At 41.3% G+C, this 21,386-nt stretch overlaps 1 protein-coding gene across 2 annotated transcripts in view; it reads right to left on the reverse strand.

Moving 5' to 3' along the window:
- DZIP1L (DAZ interacting zinc finger protein 1 like) overlaps window positions 1-21,386 on the reverse strand; it is a 33,832-nt gene that overhangs the window by 4,497 nt on the left and 7,949 nt on the right. For both annotated transcript variants that reach the window (XM_083741816.1, XM_083741815.1), the window contains exons 3-14: window positions 20,442-20,526; window positions 11,474-11,586; window positions 10,269-10,430; window positions 9,509-9,646; window positions 8,781-8,843; window positions 8,356-8,496; window positions 7,767-7,797; window positions 5,814-5,861; window positions 4,635-4,768; window positions 3,270-3,462; window positions 2,800-3,022; window positions 1,340-1,542 (exon numbers count right to left, since the gene is read on the reverse strand). In XM_083741816.1, the coding sequence (XP_083597942.1) occupies window positions 1,340-1,542; window positions 2,800-3,022; window positions 3,270-3,462; window positions 4,635-4,768; window positions 5,814-5,861; window positions 7,767-7,797; window positions 8,356-8,496; window positions 8,781-8,843; window positions 9,509-9,646; window positions 10,269-10,430; window positions 11,474-11,586; window positions 20,442-20,526 (1,534 nt within the window). The remainder of the gene's footprint in view (window positions 1-1,339; window positions 1,543-2,799; window positions 3,023-3,269; window positions 3,463-4,634; window positions 4,769-5,813; window positions 5,862-7,766; window positions 7,798-8,355; window positions 8,497-8,780; window positions 8,844-9,508; window positions 9,647-10,268; window positions 10,431-11,473; window positions 11,587-20,441; window positions 20,527-21,386) is intronic.

Consider the following 21,386-nt stretch of genomic DNA (forward strand, 5'->3'; position numbering starts at 1 on the left):
GAAAGCTCTCCGAATGACAGTGTGTCTGACTGGAGAGCTGGTCCAGGAAAACCTATGGCAATAAGTATCTAGTACACGAAACAGACTCTCCTCCCTGAAAGAGAGGGGAGTGGTTGTGGGCGGGAGCCCGAGCACCGCCCAGCAGGGGGGCATTTGCCCCCTGCCTCCAGCTCACCTGGCTGGTGCTCACGCCCCCTCCTGTGGCCATCCAACCAGGTGCCACAGAGGGGGCGTGTTCAGCAGCCTTTTGCTGCAGCACTAGCCTCTCCCTGGCCTCATTCCTCATCGTCGTCCCGTGGCGAGTCACCCACCCTCCACTCCCTTTTAGTTAGGGCCTAGGTCATTGGCCTTGCTATGGACCTTAGGTTGGTCGCCCTGGTTGTCCGGGGGGCCTGGTAGGAGTTTTTCCATTTGGCATTAGGCTTTTGGGGGTTTTTTTGCCTACCTCGTAGCAATCGTCACAACTTCTTGTGGTATTGGTGGGTAGGTTAGGCATTGGAATAATGTGTTGTGGTGTGTCGAAGTGCTAGGTGTGGCCATCGCCTATGCCTTCAATGTTTAGGGGTATTCCGTTAAAGGAATCTGGCGGTCGTGTATTCTGTCCGATGCCTGCTTGGCGGGAGGCCATGGCACGACCCTCGGTGACAGCAGGAGGTGAGCCTATAGTTGGATCAGCATCAACTGGCTCCACCTACTGGTGAATAAACCCACTTGTTTCGATCCAATGCCTAAGCCAATACCTTTTCATTGCTGTAATCAATAAAGTTGTGGCCTTTTCTAGCCCATTAACCTTATATCACGTGTCCTTGTGTCTTCATTTCACTTTGCGGGGTCGGGTCCTCGAACCACAACTTGCCACTGCGTAACAAAAGCATCCGTGCACAGTGATAGCACAGCAGTTGTGCATCCTCTCAGGTCACAGATTGTTGGCATACAAATACTGCCCTTGAATGGGCTGCAGCACATGGAAAACGTTTTTTAAATGCTATGCCAGCCATGTGGAACAACTACATAGGTAAGAGCTTTCTAGCCTACCCTGTTGCATTATAACTAGAGAAGCCTGAAGAATTTGAGCCTCACAAATTCTTGTATGAAATGTCCTGATCTGCACTTATCAGATCAAACTGCATATCAAAACGACATAGCCAACACATTTTGCACTTCTTGCAATACTGCAACAAAATCCTGGTAGTTGACAAGCACCAAATATGGATTTAAATGCACATTTTCAGAGAACATATGCATTTAAATAAGCATTAAAATATACAGTTCAATGCATATTAAGATGTGCATTAATATATATTAAAACATGCACACACACACACACACACACACACACCCGAACGAGTCTCTGCTGCTGTTGCAAGGACCCTTCCCATACTGCCTTTCCCCTCAGACAATTCTATGTCAGATGAATCCCAGTCACTCTCTTCATTCTGCGCTGCTCTGAGAGGGTCTGGTTCTGTCTTGCGGGGTGTAAACTTTGGAGATGTAAAGTTTGATTCCTCTTCAGACTCTTCTTCAGAGCTGAAAGGTGAAGTGCTGGAGAATGGAAACAGAGCAGAGTGGGAAACAGAAACAAAGGATGGAGGAGAATTTCTTTTTTTTTTTTTGTCATCCTAATAAATTTTATTAATTTTCACCCAGTTATACATTTTAACCCGAATACAACAAATTATGACTGTTTTGGACTTCCTTCAGCGTCTCTGACAATCATCCATATTTATACCTTTAATACACATTCCCTTTTTTCATATTGCCATTGTTCCTCCTTACTCCCATTATTTCTAATAAACAATACTTATTTGTTTTTTTACAGTGCCTCTTGAAATCCCACTAGCGTTGTGTTTACACCACATATGTTTTTCAGATAATCCAGCAATTTTCCCCAGTCCTCGATGAACTTTTGGTCTTCAGTATATCTGATTTTCCCAGTTAATTTGTCCAATTCCGCATAGTCTATCAATTTTAATCTCCATTCTTCTATCGTCGGTATCTCCTCTTGTTTCCACTACTGGGCGGATGGAGGAGAATTTCATTTGGTGCATTTTTTAAGCGTACTGATCTCCTTCAGTACACTTCCAGGCTAATATATTTATCAGAATGTAATTCTGGACTTCGCCAAATTTTGGGATGATTTCTTAGCTCAATGCATGCATGCACGCACAAGCACACGGACATGCACACACACACAAAACAAAACAAAAACAAAACCCCCACAAAATGTGTGTAAGGGTATGTATGTATTCTAGGATGAAATAAGGTTAGAAATGCACACATTGAGGAAAAATGTACGGTATATTTTGTGATAAAAATACATACTGACGTACATATTTATACATGAATTTAAAATATGAATTTATTTATTTTTAAAAAACATCTACACTACAGATTAATGCCGAATCGAGACAGGACAGGACAGATCTATGAAGAAACACATGTGAAACTGACATGGGTAAAAATGAAAATCCCCAACTCTGCCTACAGAGTTTTGGAGCAACATCCAACTGAGACACTTTTGAGAGATTCCCAGGGTACTTTGCAAATCTTAGCCAATTAAAAAGGTCTGCTGGAAATAGCTGTTTTAGGACAAGGAGCAACACTCTCTCACACAAAATTAAGATTAAAAGTTAAGCCGCACTTTTCTTCATGAAATTAAAAGCTTGCAAAAATGTTTGTAAAATGCCTAAAACATAATGACAACACTTCAAATTACATCATCCGCTTTCATACACAATAACCAAGACAATTCAGCATAAAAACAAGGAAATGGAAATTTAACCCAAAACTTTAACCCACCTGGGATGATGGGCAGCAGAGTATTGAAGAGATGGTGTGCTGCTCCTCACTTGCTTTGGAGAAGGCATCCTGGGGGTCTCCACTGAACTGGCCTTGGAGTTCACTTTGCTCCGAGGGGCTGGTTGGGGCATCTCTGAGGCATAAGGCTTGAATTCAACTTGTTGCATTCTGGGCTTAGAAGACACAACCTGGATCGGAGACTGTGGGCTCCTTTGGCTTTTACCTGAAAGAGATGATTGGAAACATCTGGAGGAAAACAAATTGACCAGTATCTGATCCAGGTAAATAATACACACACCCCAAATAAAATAAAAGCAATGTGCTGAAAATCAGTATTCTAAATTAAGAATATCATAGAGAAACTTTAAGCAACATTGCCTTCCAGATATTTTGGACTATGATTTTGGGCTGATAGGAGTTGTAGTCTGGAGGGCTTCAGGTTGACAAAGGTTGGTCACAAAGCCTCTTACCTGAGGTTCCTGAGAGTGGCAGCGAGAGATCGCTTTCATCCTTCTGACCCCTTCTGACTTTCCTTTTCACTTCTTGCTCAATTTTGTCTCTTAAGGTGAGGAGCTGTGGAAATTTTTTGGCCTTCTGCTGCTGTTGGGTTTTTATCACATCTCTCAAATGTTTATAGGTTTGAGCAGGGATACCTTTTGAACCCTATAAGAAAAACAATTAGGAATAATGCAGATTGCATCACTGCGTAATTCTGTTCTTGTGTGGTAGACCACAGTCCTTTTCATTCACAACTGACACATAGAACAAATACGTTTCGACGGAGGGGTGGAGAGCCCTCCAGGTGTTGTTGGACTCTAAATCCCATCAGCACTGCCAGGCAACCTGGCTAGTAGTTGGGATTAATGGGAGTTAGAGTTCAACAACATCTGCAGGATCACAGATTTTCCATCTTTAGTTTACCAGCTATCGGGTAGGGATGGAGGAGAAATTCCATTAAGTTTGCACTCTATCAAATTCACACCTTACAAAGTCAAGTGAGAAACATCTTTGAAAATTGCACTTTTCTGAATTTGAAATGTAGTTGCTCCAGCCAATGTTTACAAAAATGCATATATTAGGTTAAAGGGTGCGTTAAAATGACTATATCAGTGAAAATAATGCACTATATTAGGATAAATTGCTTGCAAAAAACGTGTTCATTTGTCAAAACTACATCAACGTGTTTGCTGGGGAAAATGCATTCTAAAAAGCTGAAGTATCTTCATGAGAGGTTTTTCTTTCTTTATTTTTGTTAGCTGCATTTCTAGAGCAATTTGAAAATTCTCATTTTTTCCAGTCTTAGAGAACTGAAACTAATAGATCCTTCCATCCCTATTGCCAGGTAAGCTTGTCAAGATCTGCTAATAGAGAAATAGGCCAACCAGAGGACACTTAGCCTAGGCCTCCCTCAAACCTGGAGTGAGGCCTGACAGGCAAACACATTGTGGTGCTGTCATAAAAATAACTGCAAGTGAACTGTGGGGAAGTATTTTTTGGACCCAAGATGGGAAATTTACAGAATTTCCATTAATAAGTTGGTTATGAAAAGGAACACAGTGTTAACTTCCCCCGATATGGTCCCTTCTGCAAGCCATTTTCCTCAGATGAAGATTCCTAGTGTTGAAGAGCACCAGGGTGTCTATTTTCCTGACCAGGTTGTGGTCAGGAGGCTGAGGCTGTGTTGGAGGAACTTGTAATGAGACTTGACTCTAAATTCTCAGACATATTAGGCATTGCAATCCTCAGTTGGATATGGAAAAGGAATTCAACATTGGGCAATTGACCACAAGGGGGAAAGCTCTCTGTATCTACTTTCCCTCTCTCATGGAACTTACCCGCTTCACGCCCATGCTCTCCAGTTTCTCTTCAAGGGTCTCTTCCAGTATTGGCCGGAACTGTTTCAGCAAGTTTGGATTCCTCCTCAGTGCTTCTAGAACCCTCTTCTTTCTGTCCAGAGTATCTTCCAGTTCTGTAGTGAAACCAATGGCAAGAACCAGAAAAAATCTTAAGCAATGGTGGCAAATCACCAGCCTGTAGGTCAGCTCTGGTCCCCAAACAATCTTTCTTTGGGAAGGAGGACCAGTGGGCAGCATCACAGTGCTTTGCTGAATGGAGAGGAACTTCTCCACACACCTTGACAGAGAGGAAAACTATGTTCAGAGTGATCATCAGAACTGCTTAAAGGATTCTGGCACCTTAGTATGCTGCCATAATTTTCATATCCCAGCATAAGGCTGACACCTAAACATTTGTTTCGGGCAATCAGAAATATGAAATAATTTCGTGAGCACAGCCAGTAACATTGGGACCAGCATTACTCTTTGCAATACTGCCTAAATTATCAACTTCTAATTACAGTCGTACCTCAGATGTTGAACGGAATCCATTCCAGAAGTCCGTTTGACTTCCAGAACATTCGGAAACCAAGGTGTGACTTCTGATTGGTTGCAGGAAGCTCCTGCAGCCAATCAGAAGCTGCGGAAGCCACGTTGGACATTTGGGTTCCAAAGAATGTTCGCAAATCGGAACACTCACTTCTGGGTTTGCGGCGTTCGAGAGCCAAAGCGTTCAACTCGCAAGGCGTTCAGGATCCAAGGTACAACTGTATTCTGCCACTGAATGAGAGCTTGCAATACTTTATTTGTTTGCTATTTGAAGGGGGGCAAATAGGGTTCTAAATATATAAAGTAGGCCTAAAACCCACCTGCATCCTATGGCAGCTTGACAGAATCCAATTAATAATTATTATAATCAGTAATATGATGCTTATCTGGAGGTAACAAACTAAAGTTAAGAAACCGTCCATCAGTGAAGTGCGGTCCTGTGTAATTAGCGAGGGTAGGGTGGGCTATGGGGGGGAGGTTGTTCCCTGTGCAAGGGGGTGTCTTGGGTTCCAGAGGGAATGGGCCAGCCATTGGTTTCTGGAGACCTATAAAGGTTCACTATTCAGGTTGGACTTTGGACAACAACGGTATCTAGCAGAAAATCGAACAGCTGAAATTGGTGAAAAATACCTTCTTCAGTAGATTCTTCTGATGTTTCTGCCTTAGGAACAGTTATTTCTGGAAATTAAAAGCAGTAACTTAGAAAAAGGCACATTATTCAAATTCCAGTTGGTGGAACTCATGGTTCTTACACATTAGCATGGCACTTAAGCTGTACAGTTTCATTTATCCCAGAAAAAAAATTGATTTGTAGTTTTGTCCATATGGAACTTGGGAGAAAAACACTCTTCTGGAGCTCTCGAGGATCAGCCAGAATCCCTCAGATTAGTTACTGTGCATGCCTATTTCACATCTCAAGATCGCACAAGTGCTTAAATGTGCTGTATGCTTGCAGTGCTGAAGTATACAAAACACACTAGGTTTTTTTGTACACGTGAATTTGTGTGAGTACATATATGATCTAAATTGTATTTATAGTGTTCAGGATGATAAAAACAATTCAATTGTTATGGAGCGCATTAAACATTTCAAAAGACCTCTAGGAATGAAATCACTGAAAAGTTGCTGGATGATCATGGAATAGCTTTGATGAGAGCCAGTGTGGTGTAGTGGTTAAGAGCGGTGGACTCGTAATCTGGGGAACTGGGTTCACTTCCCTGCTCCTCCACATGCAGCTGCTGGGTGACCTTGGGCCAGTCACACTTCTCTGAACTCTCTCAGCCTCACTCACCTCACAGAGTGTTTGTTGTGGGGGAGGAAGGGAAAGGAGGATGTTAGCCGCTTTGAGACTCCTTTGGGTAGTGATAAAGAGGGATATCAAATCCAAACTCCTCCTCCTCCCACTGGATTGCATATTTTGGTTAGAGGGTTAACATTTTGAGAGTAATTTTATTATTTGCAGTAATAAATCAGATTTTCTGCTACTGTTGGACTGCATATTTCAGCACAAAGGAAAAGCCTTCAACGCCGAGTTCCAAGCAACTTAATGATCATTCCAGAATCTTCTCATACTTCAGTTAAGTCCCATTAATTTTAACCAATTCAATTATGAACGGGGGGAGGTTTAAATGTGATTATGAATCCTTCCTTCTCCAGGCCTATCAACTGATTTAAAGACCTGGTGCAAGTGTACAGTACTTTAACACGTTCTCAAGTTCTACAGCAACTACACGTTACCAGTTCTAAGAATGTGTAAATGAAAAAAAAATGCATTCTTTCTCTGTTAACCACTGCCTCCCCTCCCCTCTCCTCCTATGTATCAAAGTTTAGACTGGAAGCTCCTTGGGATACGAACCTGACCTCTTGTACTCTGTCAGATATCATGCACACTGAATCAACAACAATAACTTCAATTATTGTTGACACTTCCTTTGTGGCTCTATAATTCAGTGATTAATTTGACTGCAGTATCTGTCACTCAGTGACAGTATACTGGACTCTTCCAACAAGCAGAAGAAAAGAGAGGTTGCTCTCATTCCAAAAACAAGAATTCTTATTGTCTGCTAAATCGCTAGAGACAAAGACTTCGGTCCCCTTAGCAGCATAATGAGGAAAAATTGACTGTAGTAACTCTCCCTCACAGATGTGCTCTAAGAATAATTCTTCTTTTAACTCTGCAAGTAGACTGCAACCTTAGAGCCACTATTAATCACTAATCCTTGATGTGCAGTTTGTACTGGGGCTGCAAGAAATCTTAGTTTCCAGAAAGCAATCTGTGGTTGTCACTATCTATAACAGCAAATAACTATGGAATCAATTGGGTCTTCCTTTGCTTCTGGGCCTCAGTTCCAATTTTAATTCCCACGGACACCAAAATCAGAGGTGAAATGTTCAGAATGACCTTAGAAAAAGAGCTGGATAATTAACTTCACTGTGAGCTTTTGAATCAATAGATATGGCTATTACAGAGTTTCCTTATCTGCCTGCCTAAACCTCCCCAGTTTTATACAGTTTGTCAAAAGAGAAAAAGAAGCATCTAGTGTTAACTATGGAAATTCTTTCAGTCTAGATTTCGACCATTACCTTTAGGTTTGCTAGAAGACAAGAGCTTAATCTGCAAAACAAAATACGTTATTAAAAGATCAGTTTTATTTACAAGATTTAGGAACTGCTTACTTACTGTGAGTGTCCACATAATCAGGAAAAAAGCAAAACAACTGAAAAAGGAGCCCCAAAGATGCACTGTATTCTTTAGGCAGGGTAGAGATGGGGAACCATTGGTCATGCTGGGATGGATGGGAGTTAGAGACTAACAGCTTTTGGAGGGGCACAGCTTCCCCATCCCTGAACCAGGATCTCATTCAAAGTGGTCCTCTGGTATAAGCCCTACTATCATATGAAAGGTTCTCTTCATCAAAACAATTTGAATAGAAGAATCACAGTGTAGAACAAGGGAGTTTAATATCAGGGGAACATTCAAACATGCAGATTACCACCTGTTATTTGGCAAGAGCAGCAGCATGTAATTCTGCTTATTGTGCAGTTTGAGTCTTAGAGCAGAAGCAACAATCTGCTTCAAAACAGGACTCAAAACTCTTGTTGAACCTGAGTCCCAAGAGGTGAACAGAGTGCTTCTTACAGGACTGAAGGCAGGAGACCATATTCAACTTACTGTTTTCTCCTGTGACTGGATGATCTTGACCTGTTCCCTGAGTTGTGCGCTGAGCGATGCTATTTGCTGCTTGCTGTGCTCGGCCATTTTCCATTGGTCAGAAGACAAGGAGGCCCGTAGTCTCTCATTCTCACCCTTCAGCTGAGGAGATAAGAACAATCTGATTAGAGATTTGGGCATGAGGACCCACTGCATGAAGGTAGTGATATTGTGTGTGCAGGCTCTGCCCTCAGCATCCAGCACAATGTATACACAGAGTCTGGGCATGTAATAGTTTGTTGCATTGTATATGCATAATCTCTGTTTGTGTATCATGCTCTACACAGGTGTGGGCAGATTCTGTTCCTGTTTGGACACTGACTGTACACCATTACAATGTTTGAACTCTTAATGAGAGTGAAACATATATTCTTCAGCACACTCACCTCTTCCTTCTCCATCTGGTGTTCCTTCTGAAGATCCCTCAGTTTCCACTTCCATTCTGTTTTCTGATAAATTAAAAACAGCAACAACCTCAGTCTTAGCCAAACTTATTTGTACTCACCTAGCCCTACTGAAGACGCTCCTCATGAGGCCGGAGGAACATCACCTGGCTGTGGGGCATGAAGGCCGCTCCCCACAATGACCTTTCTACCTAGCCTAGGGGGCGGGCCCCAGACTCACCCAGCCCTAGAAAAAAGGCTCCTCATGAGGCCGGAGGACCATCGCCCAGCTGTGGGGCGTGAAGGCTGCTCAACGGCCCCATATTTTTGTGCCTGCTAAACAGCTGTGTCATGCTTATGATATTTTATTTTCTTCTTAATTATGCTGTTTTAAATGTGTTTTTTATATTTGACTTCACCTACCAATGTCTTCTTTTGAAATGTTTTGCCTCCTATTGTTAAACCATGTTGTATTACTGTCAGAGCACAAGGGACATCAGCATAAGTGACTCCACAACAATCTGTCTGCTGTCATCATTTCCCACTTCCCACAATAGTTATATAGCTTAGGTTTTATGGTTTGGCTCCTGGGGTGGGGGTGGGGCTTAGAATGTAATGGACTGCAAAAATAAGATTGTACTCTTAAGTGTCTTCCTCCTACTCTGTTATATTCTACAAGCAAGAGATGATATATTGCAGAGCTCACAACCACCACATCTATGCTCACGCACCTGTTGCTCAATCTTTGCCTTCATCCCCTGTAGTTCCCTCTGAGTCTTCTTCCATTGCTGCTGGTCAGGTGACTCATCATCCTGCAATGTCCCCAGATTAGAGACCACTTCACTCTTGCCTTGTAGTTCCTGCAGCTTCTGGAGGAGCAATAAGTGGTACATGTAAACACTTTGCTAGCAAAGAGCAGCGGCCAGAGCTATTAAGGCATCTCTCAGGTAGGTTAGGTTTCTGTGCCATATCTGATGGAATATAAAAAGCAGAGTTTTCATGTAAGTTGGGACTTCCCTATGTAGGTATGAATACCTGTTGGGAGGAACACCAGCTTCTTGCTTTGTGTTTTACTATCTTGATTGGGCAAGGACGACTAGCTAGAGTGCGGATATTCCCCACAAACAGGAGCATAACCAAACACATGGCTCTCCACTTTCTGCACTTGTCAATGGTGATGGAAATTCAGCTAAGTGAACAAGACCTTGCAAAATTATCCAGGCTATTTATAACCAGAAAAGTGCATTCTACTGAATAATCTACAGAGAAGGATGGAAATTTTGGCGACACACAGGGCACCACATTACCAAGCTCCATCCATGCTCAAACAAAGTGATTCATCCTTCTCTAACATAGGGAATTTTACCATTCCTTGAAGAAAAGGCCCTGCTGTTCTTTTGTGGTAATATTTAAAAGCAGCATGCCTGTTTATTGAAGGCTGTGACTGCCCTGAATGTTCAAGGGAAAGAGAAAGTTGTGCATTCGCCTTACCCCCTCCAAGGCGGAATTCTTGCTGGCAATGTCCTTGAATTCAGTGAGGAACAGGTGCCGGAGGTCTTCCATCTCCCTTTGAAACTTTACCCTCTCCTCCTCCTTCCATCTCTCAAATTTTCTTCTGCTTTCCTCTTCTCTTTGCCTCATGTGCTCTGCTTCCTATCAACGAAACAACAAGATCCAAAGCTGGAAATAAGCTGCTTAGAAAAGACAAAAAGTTGTGGCTATGGAATGATTTGACAGCAGTTTCCAGAAATCCCAGTCATTCAAACGGAAGTGGAAATACTCCAAGCAAAGGGCAGGACGGTCCAATTCTTGCCCGGCTAGTTTAAGCTGGATATTCAACATGGCAACAACCAATAGCTTGCAACAGTGGGAGGGGATGAATGGAATGGCAATGACCTGCGCAGACAAGTTGCCCTGTCAAATATATTAAAAGTACAATCTTATTTTGTTTAGTCAAAGCTAAGTCCCACTGAGTTCAAGGTGTATGATTGTTGTACACAGGAACATAGGAAGCTATCTTATACTGAGGCAGATGGTCCATCTAGCTCAATAGACTCTGACTGGCCATGGTTTCAGGTAGAAGATTCCCCTACCTGGAGACACTAGGGATCGGACCTGGGGTCTTCTGCTTGCAAGGCAGAAGCTCTGCCATTGAGCTACAGCCATTCCCTGATATACGTGAGGCCCACAAGGAATTCCTTTCCACTGGTTTATTGGCCACCCCACTGAACAGCAGATACCCAGGCCAAGAGATTGTCTGAGATGACTGGCATTGTTCTGAAGGACTTCCATGTGCCTGCAAATGTTTGCCCTTCAGGGTCCCCTCACACCTTCATAGCGTGCATGTTTCTGCGATGGAGGCAACTCACCTTTGGATTTATTTTTACTGGAACAAAAGAAATATTGTCAGATGGGTATTTTTTTTTAAAAAAAGGATTTGTTCATTGCTGTTTTTAATCTGATTTGAATGTCTTTGTTATTTTACTTTTTACTGTGTAAATCACTTTGAATCACTACTTTCAAAATGCAAAAATAGGACTCACATATAACAAACAAACAAATGACAAGCCTCTTCCCTTCCAGCTGCTGTGGTGCAAAAGTGCATTATCATTCGCATGCACTGCTTTCACTTTGGCTACAAACAGATCATTGTAATTCAGCAAGCTATGAGGGTTTTGGCTTTTGTGACTTCATACCTGAGCCCTGCTTTGGCTCTCAGCCTCCAGTTGGGCATGGGTCTCCTTCAGTTTGACCTTCAGTTCTTCAATCTCACTTTCCATTTGTACCACTTGTTTCTTCTTCTCCTGCTCTATTAAGTTCATTCAGAAAAAGGCACAGTTAGTTATGGCGTCAATTGCAAACATTTTTAATCGTGTATAGGAAGGTACCCAGGAATGTAAGATGATGATGATGATCAGTGCTTTTTTATTTTTTAAAAATGTTTAGGGGTACTCTCATTTTCCTACTCATATTGAAATACTGCCCCTCAATGAAGCCAAACTTAGATTCACAAAAGGTTTAGGGGTATGCGTACTCCCGCATTCCCCCAGAAAAAAGCACTTATGATGATGGTAATGATAATGATAATAGTAGTAGTAGTAGTAGTAGTAAGAAAAATACACTGCTCATCTGGCTTGGTTTTCCCAGCCTGAAACTCTATTTTTCATTTATTTTTTACTTAAAACATTGCTTTGTATGTCAGGAAAATAATATTTGACACAAGTGAATTAACATGGGCCACATTTCAATCCAGTAGTAAATGTGTTTAGGCCTGTTGATTTCAAAACACACCAGCACAGCTAGCCCTATAATGGATTGTCATCATAAATTATAGCGGGACCACTGCCCTCTGCTGGACAAAACCTCTAGGTTGAATTTCCTCTAGGTTTGTGGATTTTGTTTTCCTCTCATTTTGTGAACTTCCTTTACCACCTCAATAGTATGTGTGTGGTATATTATGCAGTTTTCTTAGGCTTCCTAGAAGTATTTTGTTCCCAGTCATAAATCCAAAGCTGTACCTCAGAGAATCTCGTGCATATTATTTGGTGAGGTAAATCAATTTGAACAAAATGTATTTGTCATGTTTTAATCTATATGCTTTATGGCTAACCTGATAATTATGTGAGTATGAAGTATACCCTTCTGAGGTGGGGCAGTTATGGTTGCATGATTGTATCCAGATTTGCAGAATAACATCTTAACATTTTCCAAAATGCTGGATGTAAGTACATTAATTTCTGATGTTGCCAGTATGGCTCAGAATCGGTTTATATGTGAAACCATTCAGAAAAAAATGATAGCTACTGAGCCCCTTATTTGTAGATAATGGGCAAGCTAAACAGTTTGATTCATTATCATGATCTTTTAATGTAAAAGGAAATCTCTCCAGATTTTCTACCCACAAATGAGTTAAGGGAAAGAAAATGCCTGAATGCTTAATTAGTAACAAACTACTGGGTATCAACCTGTATATGGAGAGAGGCACTCAAAAATCAAATGTTTTTACAGTTTGATTGAGCCAATGGGCCCCTGATGCTCTCAAATAACACTTCAGATCAGGGGCAGTAACTATGCTGTCCTGCAGATGAACTGTAACATCCATCACCCTTGACTACTGGCCATGCTAAATGCAGCTGATGTGTGTTTGAGCCCAGCAAAATAAATTTGGGCAGGAGCACTGCATTCACTACCCCTGCTCTAGGCAATCTGGAAAACAAAGGGTCCCTTTGTGTTAGTTAGTTAGTTATTAAATTTAACAAGGACAAGGAAAAGAAGAGAATGGGGGAAAATATGAAGTAAAATGTTTCATCAGTGCAAAGATTTCTGTTTGTGCAACACAACTCCCCCCCTTCTCTGTCAGTTTGCATTTCTTAGTACAGAAACTATTGATCTGATGTGTAGAGATCTTTCCTATGTGATCTGATGTGTAGAGATCTTTCCTTCCGGTCGGCGCCAGCGTTTTAATGGCGGTCTTAGCCTCGAGCTCCGAGGCGAGACTGCTCTGCGAGTTCGGGTCTGACCCGCTACGGCGAGCGGGGGACCCCTAAAATCGCAGGCGCTGAAGCCTGCGAACAAGGAGACTCGGTGGGCACCTTTGCGCCCCCCGGTACTGCGAAAGAGCCTTTTTAAAGGCTCCGGAGCGGCATCGGGTATGAGCGCGGTGCTGAGAGTCGCTACCCAGCCCGCAGAGTGAAGCCGCGTCGCCATTAACGGAGAGCGCCGATTCCTTCCTGAAACTACAATTGGCATCGATACCCGTGAGTAAGAACTTAAAACAACTATTAACGGGACTTAAAAACTTGGATTTGGCTGAAAACGGGAGGCATTAAATCAAGGAAGTCTGCCCCCCTGGAACTGCATGTTTAATCAAGCAACGAAAAAATCAAGTTGTTTTTATATGACAAGTGCTTTTTAAAACTACAAGCCCGACATCAGAGAGTAACCTCCCCCCCTTTTGGGCAGGAATAGGGGGGGAAGAAGAAAAAAAGAGACATTATTAACCTGCTGAAAACATTAAGAGAAGTTATCCCTCCTCACCGCTAAACTCCCCTGGTAGGGGCTGCCTGATCAGAGTTGTATCGCCGGAAAAGGGGAACTGTCAAAAGGGAGCTGTCAAAATCGGACTGTAGATGTGAATGACTCTATCTGACAAAAAGTAACGGTTTTGGCTTATTTAGAAGATTGTTTTACCTTGATACAAAGTAAAGTTCGTGTTGGACTATTGGATTTGTATCGATATATGCTTAAGGCTTCTTTGTGACTTTCACTTTTGGGATACATTTTACTCCCCCTAGAGGGAAAGAGAGACATTGTTCCATTGGAAAAAATAACAGTGGGATTTTCCACTTAAACCTTTCCTGTGAGAACGACCTTGGCTATGAGCAATCCAGTGGAGGAAATATCAACAAGGGCCAGAACAAAAGCACAAGCACAAAAGAAAAGGGCCTCCATGGCAGGCTTACCAGCTGCACAGGAAAGAGTAACAACAGCATCAATGGATTCTATGACACAGGCACTGCTTAAAATAAATCAGTCTCTAGAGGCATTGACAAAGCAATCCACAGACAACTCTAAGAAGTTGGCAGAAAATTCCAGAAAATTGACAGAACTTACAACAAGATTAGACTTGAACACAACAACGATTTCATCTCATACTGACTCCATAAATAAATTAATACAGGAAAATACAGAAACGAGGAGGATAGCCGAGAGTGCTCAAAGTACGGTTGAGGAATTTAAAGGAAAATTTGTTCCAATTGAGAGGAAAGTGGGTGAACATGATGCAACCTTGGCCTTGATGGAACTTGAGAGAAAAGGGAAGAATCTGAAGCTAAGACTTGTCCCTGAGGAAGAAAAGGACGACCTTAAGGAATTCCTCACAGAGAATATTCATGGATTTTGGTTGGAGGACTGGGAAGGAGAAGAAGATTTTGAGATAACCACAGCCTTCCGGCTGGGCAGGAGACAAGGCAAAAAGCCGAGGGATTGTCTAATCACATTAAGATCCAGAGAAGAGAGAGACAAAATATTAAATCTACATTTTCAGAAGGCATTGGTGATAGGAAACTCTCAGATACAGATTTTTAAAGACATCCCTCGTTACATTTTGCAAGTAAGGACCTACTTTAAAGACCTTGTTGACCTGCTGAAGGGAAATAGCATCCCATTTAGGTGGGAATTTCCACAAGGATTGTCCTTCAACTTTAAAGGGAGGAAGATAAAGATCAAAACAATACAGGACAAGGACCAGTTTTTGGAAAGAAACTTTGAGGACTTACAAAAAGGGACTGTGACCCTAAGAGAACCAACAGACATCTCAAATCTATCATTTGGACTTACTTCACCACCACCAACCGAAGAAGAACAATTATTGGGTGCGGTCGGAGGAACAGATACCCATCAATAAACCAAGATGTCTCTGCAACTATTAACCTGGAATTGCAATGGTTTGAACCTTCCCCAAAAAAGAAAACAAGTTTTTTACATTCTAAAAAAAGAACAATTGGACATAATATGCCTCCAAGAAACACATATAGCCAGAACCCACAGGAAGCTTCTGATAAATAAGAGACTAGGATTGGAATTTATATCATCAGATAAAGTCAAAAAAAGAGGCGTAGTGATGTACATTAAAGAAAAATTGGCCCCAAAAATGATATTTAAGGACGAGCAAGGAAGATATTTGGCAGTTGAAATTCAATCGCAAGGAGAAAAACTTTTAATAGTAGGGGTGTATGCACCTAATGAGGGGAAGGCGGAATTTTTCAAGAAACTGCATGAGACTCTATCAGACTTTATGGACTATAAAATTGTAATGATGGGCGATATGAACGGAGTAGTCTCCACAAACATGGACAAAGCTCAAAGACTTGTGATATCCAAGGACGGGAGACTACCAAAGGCTTTTTTTGAAATGACCGACAATATGGACTTAATAGACATTTGGAGAACAAGGAACCCTCTAGAAAGAGAGGGAACCTTCTTCTCCGAAGCAAAGATGACATGGACTAGAATTGACCAAATTTGGATCTCCAGCAATCTGGCATCAAAAGTTAAGAAGATAGAAATCTGCCCAAAAACCTGCTCCGACCATAATGCTGTAAAAATGGAAATGAAACAAACAACGGCAGGAACATTTCGATGGAGAATGAATGACACCCTCTTAAAAGATGAAGAAATCTACAAGAAGGCCCAAAAAACTTTAAGAGAATACTTTGAGATAAATTTAAGAACAAATGTGGAGAAAAGAACAATATGGGATGCAAGTAAAGCCGTGATGCGTGGTTTTCTTATTCAGCAGAATTCCCTAAAGAGAAGAAAGCAAAAGGAGAGGGAAGAGAAAATCCTGGAAAAAATAAAGGAAGAAGAGAAGAAGTTAAGATCTAAACCAAAGTCACAAGAAATATTAAGAGAAATAAAATTTTATCAGACGCAATATATGGAACTGATGAATCAAGAAATAGAATGGAAGATAAAGCAGATGAGACAAAAGACATTTGAATCGGCAGATAAATGTGGGAAACTGCTATCATGGCAATTGAAAAAAAGACAAAAACTGAATACTGTAACATCTTTGGAAGAAGATGGAAGAATAATCACTAGACCAAATGAGATAAGCAATTGTTTTCAAAGCTTCTTCAAAAAACTGTACGCGCAAGGCCCAACAAACGAGCAAGAAATAGAGGAATTCATCAGAAAATATGGACTTTCAAAAATCTTAGAACAGAATAAGATGACCTTAAATGGGAGAATAACAGAACAAGAAATAGAGGGTGCCATCCAGAATATGAAATTGGGGAAATCTCCAGGACCGGATGGTTTAACTGCAGGATATTACAAAATGTTAAAAGAATGGTTGACTCAACCATTGAAAGAAGTTTGCAATCAAATTTTGGAGGGGAAAAAGGCTCCCGAATCGTGGAAAGAGGCATTCATCTCACTTATACCAAAGACAGAGACTGGCAAAAGCCAAGTAAAAAACTATAGGCCTATATCACTGTTGAATGTGGATTATAAAATTTTTGCAGACATTCTGGCAAAAAGATTTAAAAGAGTGCTAGTAGGGGAGATTCATAAGGACCAAACAGGCTTTCTCCCAGGGAGATATATGTCAAGTAATGTGAGAAATATTTTAGACATTCTGGAACTGTTGGAAATGGACATTAACAAAAAGGCAGTTTTGATCTTTGTGGATGCGGAGAAAGCCTTTGACAATATCAATTGGAATTTTATGATGAAGAATCTCCAGGGAATGGGGGTAGGCCAAAGATTTCAAAATGGTATAGGTGCGATATATGCAGAACAAAAAGCAAAATTAATCGTGAATGGTATGGTGATGGATGATATATCAATAGAAAAGGGTACACGACAGGGATGCCCTATGTCTCCCCTCCTGTTTATATCTGTCCTGGAGGTTTTGTTAAACATGATTAGAATGGACCCGCTGGTTAAAGGTATTCAGGTCGGAGCGAAACATTATAAATTAAGGGCATTTGCAGACGACTTAGTTCTAACATTACAACAGCCAGAGGAGAGTACGAAAAGAGTGTTGGACCTAATTGAGATATTTGGTCAAGTGGCAGGATTCAAATTGAACAGACAAAAAACAAAAGTGTTGGGGAAAAATTTGACACCGGAAGAAAAAGATAGATTTCAAAATGTAACGGGTTTGGAAATTGTTAAAAAAGTTAAATATCTGGGGGTAAACTTAACATCAAAAAATGCTAATTTATTTAAGGACAATTATGAGAAATGTTGGACAGAAATCAAAAGGGATCTAGATATATGGTCTAGACTGAAACTTTCCTTGTTAGGCCGTATAGCTGTTATCAAAATGAATGTATTGCCGAGAGTGTTATTTTTGTTTCAGACTTTACAAATTTTGGACAAGATGGAGTGTTTCAAGAGGTGGCAAAAAGATATATCTAAATTTGTCTGGCAGGGCAAAAAGCCCAGAATTAAGTTTAAGATCTTAACAGATGCAAAAGATAGAGGGGGGTTTGCCCTGCCGGACTTGAGGCTCTACTATGAGGCAGCAGCTTTCTGCTGGTTAAAACAATGGCTACTTCTTGAGGACACAGACATCTTAGATTTAGAAGGTTATGATAATAACCTCGGCTGGCATGCGTATCTGTGGTATGACAAGGTGAAAGTGCATAAGAGTTTTAAAAACCATATGGTACGGAAGGCATTGTATAATGTCTGGATCAGGTACAAAGATTTAATGGAAAATAAAACCCCCAGATGGTTATCACCAATGGAAGCAAAAGCAGTTAAAAAACTTAACATGGACTCAAATTGGTTAAAATATGATGAAATGTTAGAAAAGGATGGAGAAAAGTTTAAATTAAAGAGCTATGAAAAATTAAAACATAGAGTTAGAGATTGGCTACATTACCACCAAATAAATGAAGTGTTTAAGCTGGACAGGAAAGTAGGATTCCAGAGTGAAAAGTCAAAGCTAGAAACGGAACTGTTAGAACCCAATACAAAAAACTTATCTAGAATGTATAACCTGCTGCTGAAATGGAATGTACAGGATGAAACGGTAAAATCAGCTATGATTAAATGGGCACAAGATGTTGGTCATGACATTATGTTTGCTGACTGGGAACAGTTATGGACCACCGGTTTGAAATTCACAGCATGTACTGCTTTGAAAGAAAATATTATGAAAATGATTTACAGGTGGTACATGACTCCAGTCAAGCTTGCTAAGATCTATCACTTGCCCAATAACAAATGTTGGAAATGTAAGGAAGCTGAAGGAACCTTCTATCACCTTTGGTGGACCTGCCCAAAAATTAAGGCCTACTGGGAAATGATCTATAATGAAATTAAGAAAGTCCTTAAATGGACGTTTTCAAAGAAACCAGAGGCTTTTCTTCTGGGCATGGTGGGCCAATTGGTACCGAAGAAGGATAAGACTTTCTTTATGTATGCAACCACGGCAGCAAGAATTCTTTTAGCAAAGTATTGGAAGATGCAAGAACTACCCACTCTGGAGGAATGGCAGACGAAGGTGATCGAATATATGGGATTGGCAGAGATGACCGGCAGAATCCGTGACCAGAGGAAGGAGGCGGTGGAGGAAGATTGGAGAAAATTTAAAGTATATCTTAAGAACTATTGTAAAATATCGGACGGTTAAGATGTCGAGAGGCTAGAAACAAAGAACTACAGCTGTAAATCGTAAATTAAAGGGGGAAACTTAATGAGAATATATAGAGAAATTGACTGAAGGGTTGCTGACACATTATAAAATAATGATGCAGAGAAGGGGAGGTATGGGGAAGTCATGTTTTATGTATCTGTTTGTGATTTGTTTGTTTTTCCTATACCCTTGTTCCCTGCTTTTTTTTTTTGTTTTGTAAAAACAATAAAAAATTATTATAAAAAAAAAAAGAGATCTTTCCTATTCTAATTAATTCAAGTGGTCTCTGGAAGCTTCCCTGTGTGAAAGAAACAAGCAGAAGGTTCATGATGTTTCGGTTATTCCTTCAGATGGTGCTTTTTTCTGGGGGAGGGGGCTGGGGTACGGATACCCTAAACATTTTGTGAGTCTAAGTTTGGCCTCATTGAGGGGAAGTATTTCAATATGAGTAGGAAAATGAGAGTACCCCTAAACATTATTTTAAAGAAAAAAAGCACTGCCTTCAGAGAAACTGAGCACAGCTGGTTTAAATTGGTTCCGTTATGTCTTCTGTCAAGGTCATGATGACTATCAAAGTAAGGCCAGAAGGAGCCTGAATTTCACTTTCTCTTTCTATCTCTCTTCCTTCTGGTGTGGTGTTCTGTATATAGTGTTAAGGTTTAGACTTATTACCGTGGTACCTCTAGTTGCGGACACGATCCGTTCCGGGGTGCCATTCACATCCCGAAAAGTCCGCAACTAGAGCGGCGCTTCTGCGCACACATGCACGGTGAAACTTGGAAGTATACACTTCCGGGTTTGTTGCCTTCGGAAGCTGAAAAGACGTAACATGAACCTAACGCAACATGAGGTATAAGTTATTGTAAGCTTAAGTTAAGTCTGCTGCAACTGGATTTCTTATGGATGGTGCCAATCCTGAATATATTGGATTTGCAACCATTATGCTCATTTGTCTTCAGTAGCAGTAAAGCTCTGCTGCATGAACTATTAATTGCCTCTGGTTTATTTTTGGGGAATCCTGCAATTTGTTTAAGTTTTCACTCTGCTAACTATATGTTGGAGTTCTGCTCTGGATCAATACTGAGTAGATTTTCTATGACATTCTCTTCATGAGTGTGCTCTGCACATTCCCCAAATGTGCTCTGGAGCATTGGGGAACTCCCAGAACAGATTTAGAGGGCACACAGGGCGTCCTGTGAGGAGGGGAAGGGGGAAGTTCCATTGTACAGCTAAAAGTCCTTGTGCTGAAGGAACAAGCACACTGAATAACAATGCCCGCTGTATTTCGGATCGGTTATTAGTTATTATGGTCCCCATATGTTAGTGCTTATTTATACTGATGTTTTAAGACATATATAATTCTTATCTTCTGTGCTGCTAAAAAGAGGGGGGCGGCATTGTTGGTTTCTTTTTGTATTTGTCATATTTTTAAGACACTGTAAAGCAATTAGCAATTATTATTAGTCTTGAAATATGAAGCAGTACATAATGAAATAAGCCTCTATGCTCACCTGCTGCAGTGACCTCTGGGTGTCTGCGCAGCATGTGGGCTTGAAGAAAGGAGTAGTTCATGAAGGTCTTGTCACAGAATTGGCACTGGAGAAAGACAAAGAAAAGGATAGATAGGTCACACGCTGGCCTGGTTGACACATCAAGGTAAGCCAGAATGTGGCTCATCATGACCGCATGAATGTGTTGGCTCCCAGCTAGGAACTCACACTGCTCTCCCTCCCCCTATGAGGACACCTAAGCCAGAGTTTTGCTTAGCCTGTCACTCAGACCAGGGATCAGGGTGAAGATGCCTCCTTCACGACCATGACCTGTAACTGCAGGACAAACTTTGGCAGCAGGTCAAGGAGAAGAAACCTGAATCACGATTCTGGATTTAGACCACATGCTAAGCCAAACAAACCAGGAACACATTCATACCACACATTGAAAGCACTATGACACCTCTTTAAACATTTGTGGCTTCCCCCAAAGAATTCAAGATGCTGTGGTTTGCTAGGGGTCCTGAGAGTTGTTAAGAGATCCCTATTCCCCACACAATTCCCAGAGAGCCTTGGGAAGAGGGATTGACTGTAAAATCACCCTGAAAAACGGAAAACTATGGAGGTGAAATAGGGGTTCCCCAACAACTCTCAGCACCTTAACAAATGACAGCTCCCAGAATTCTTTGGGGGAAGCCAAAGTGGTATCATGGTGCTTTAAAAACATGGTGTGAGTTTGGCCTATGTGTCCATGAGTGTCCTTCTTTACAACCTTGACAGCTATCACATAGACCAGGGTTAGGCAACCTAAGGCCCGGGGGCCAGATGTGGCCCAATCGCCTTCTCAAACCAGCGCGTGGACGGTCCAGGAATCAGCGTGTTTTTACATGAGTAGAATGTGTCCTTTTATTTAAAATGCAGCTCTGGGTTATTTGTGGGGCCAGTGGCGTAGTGTGGGGGGTGCAG

The sequence above is a fragment of the Podarcis gaigeae genome, assembly GCF_964106915.1.
Source record: "Podarcis gaigeae genome assembly, chromosome: 5".
Taxonomy (NCBI): domain Eukaryota; kingdom Metazoa; phylum Chordata; class Lepidosauria; order Squamata; family Lacertidae; genus Podarcis; species Podarcis gaigeae.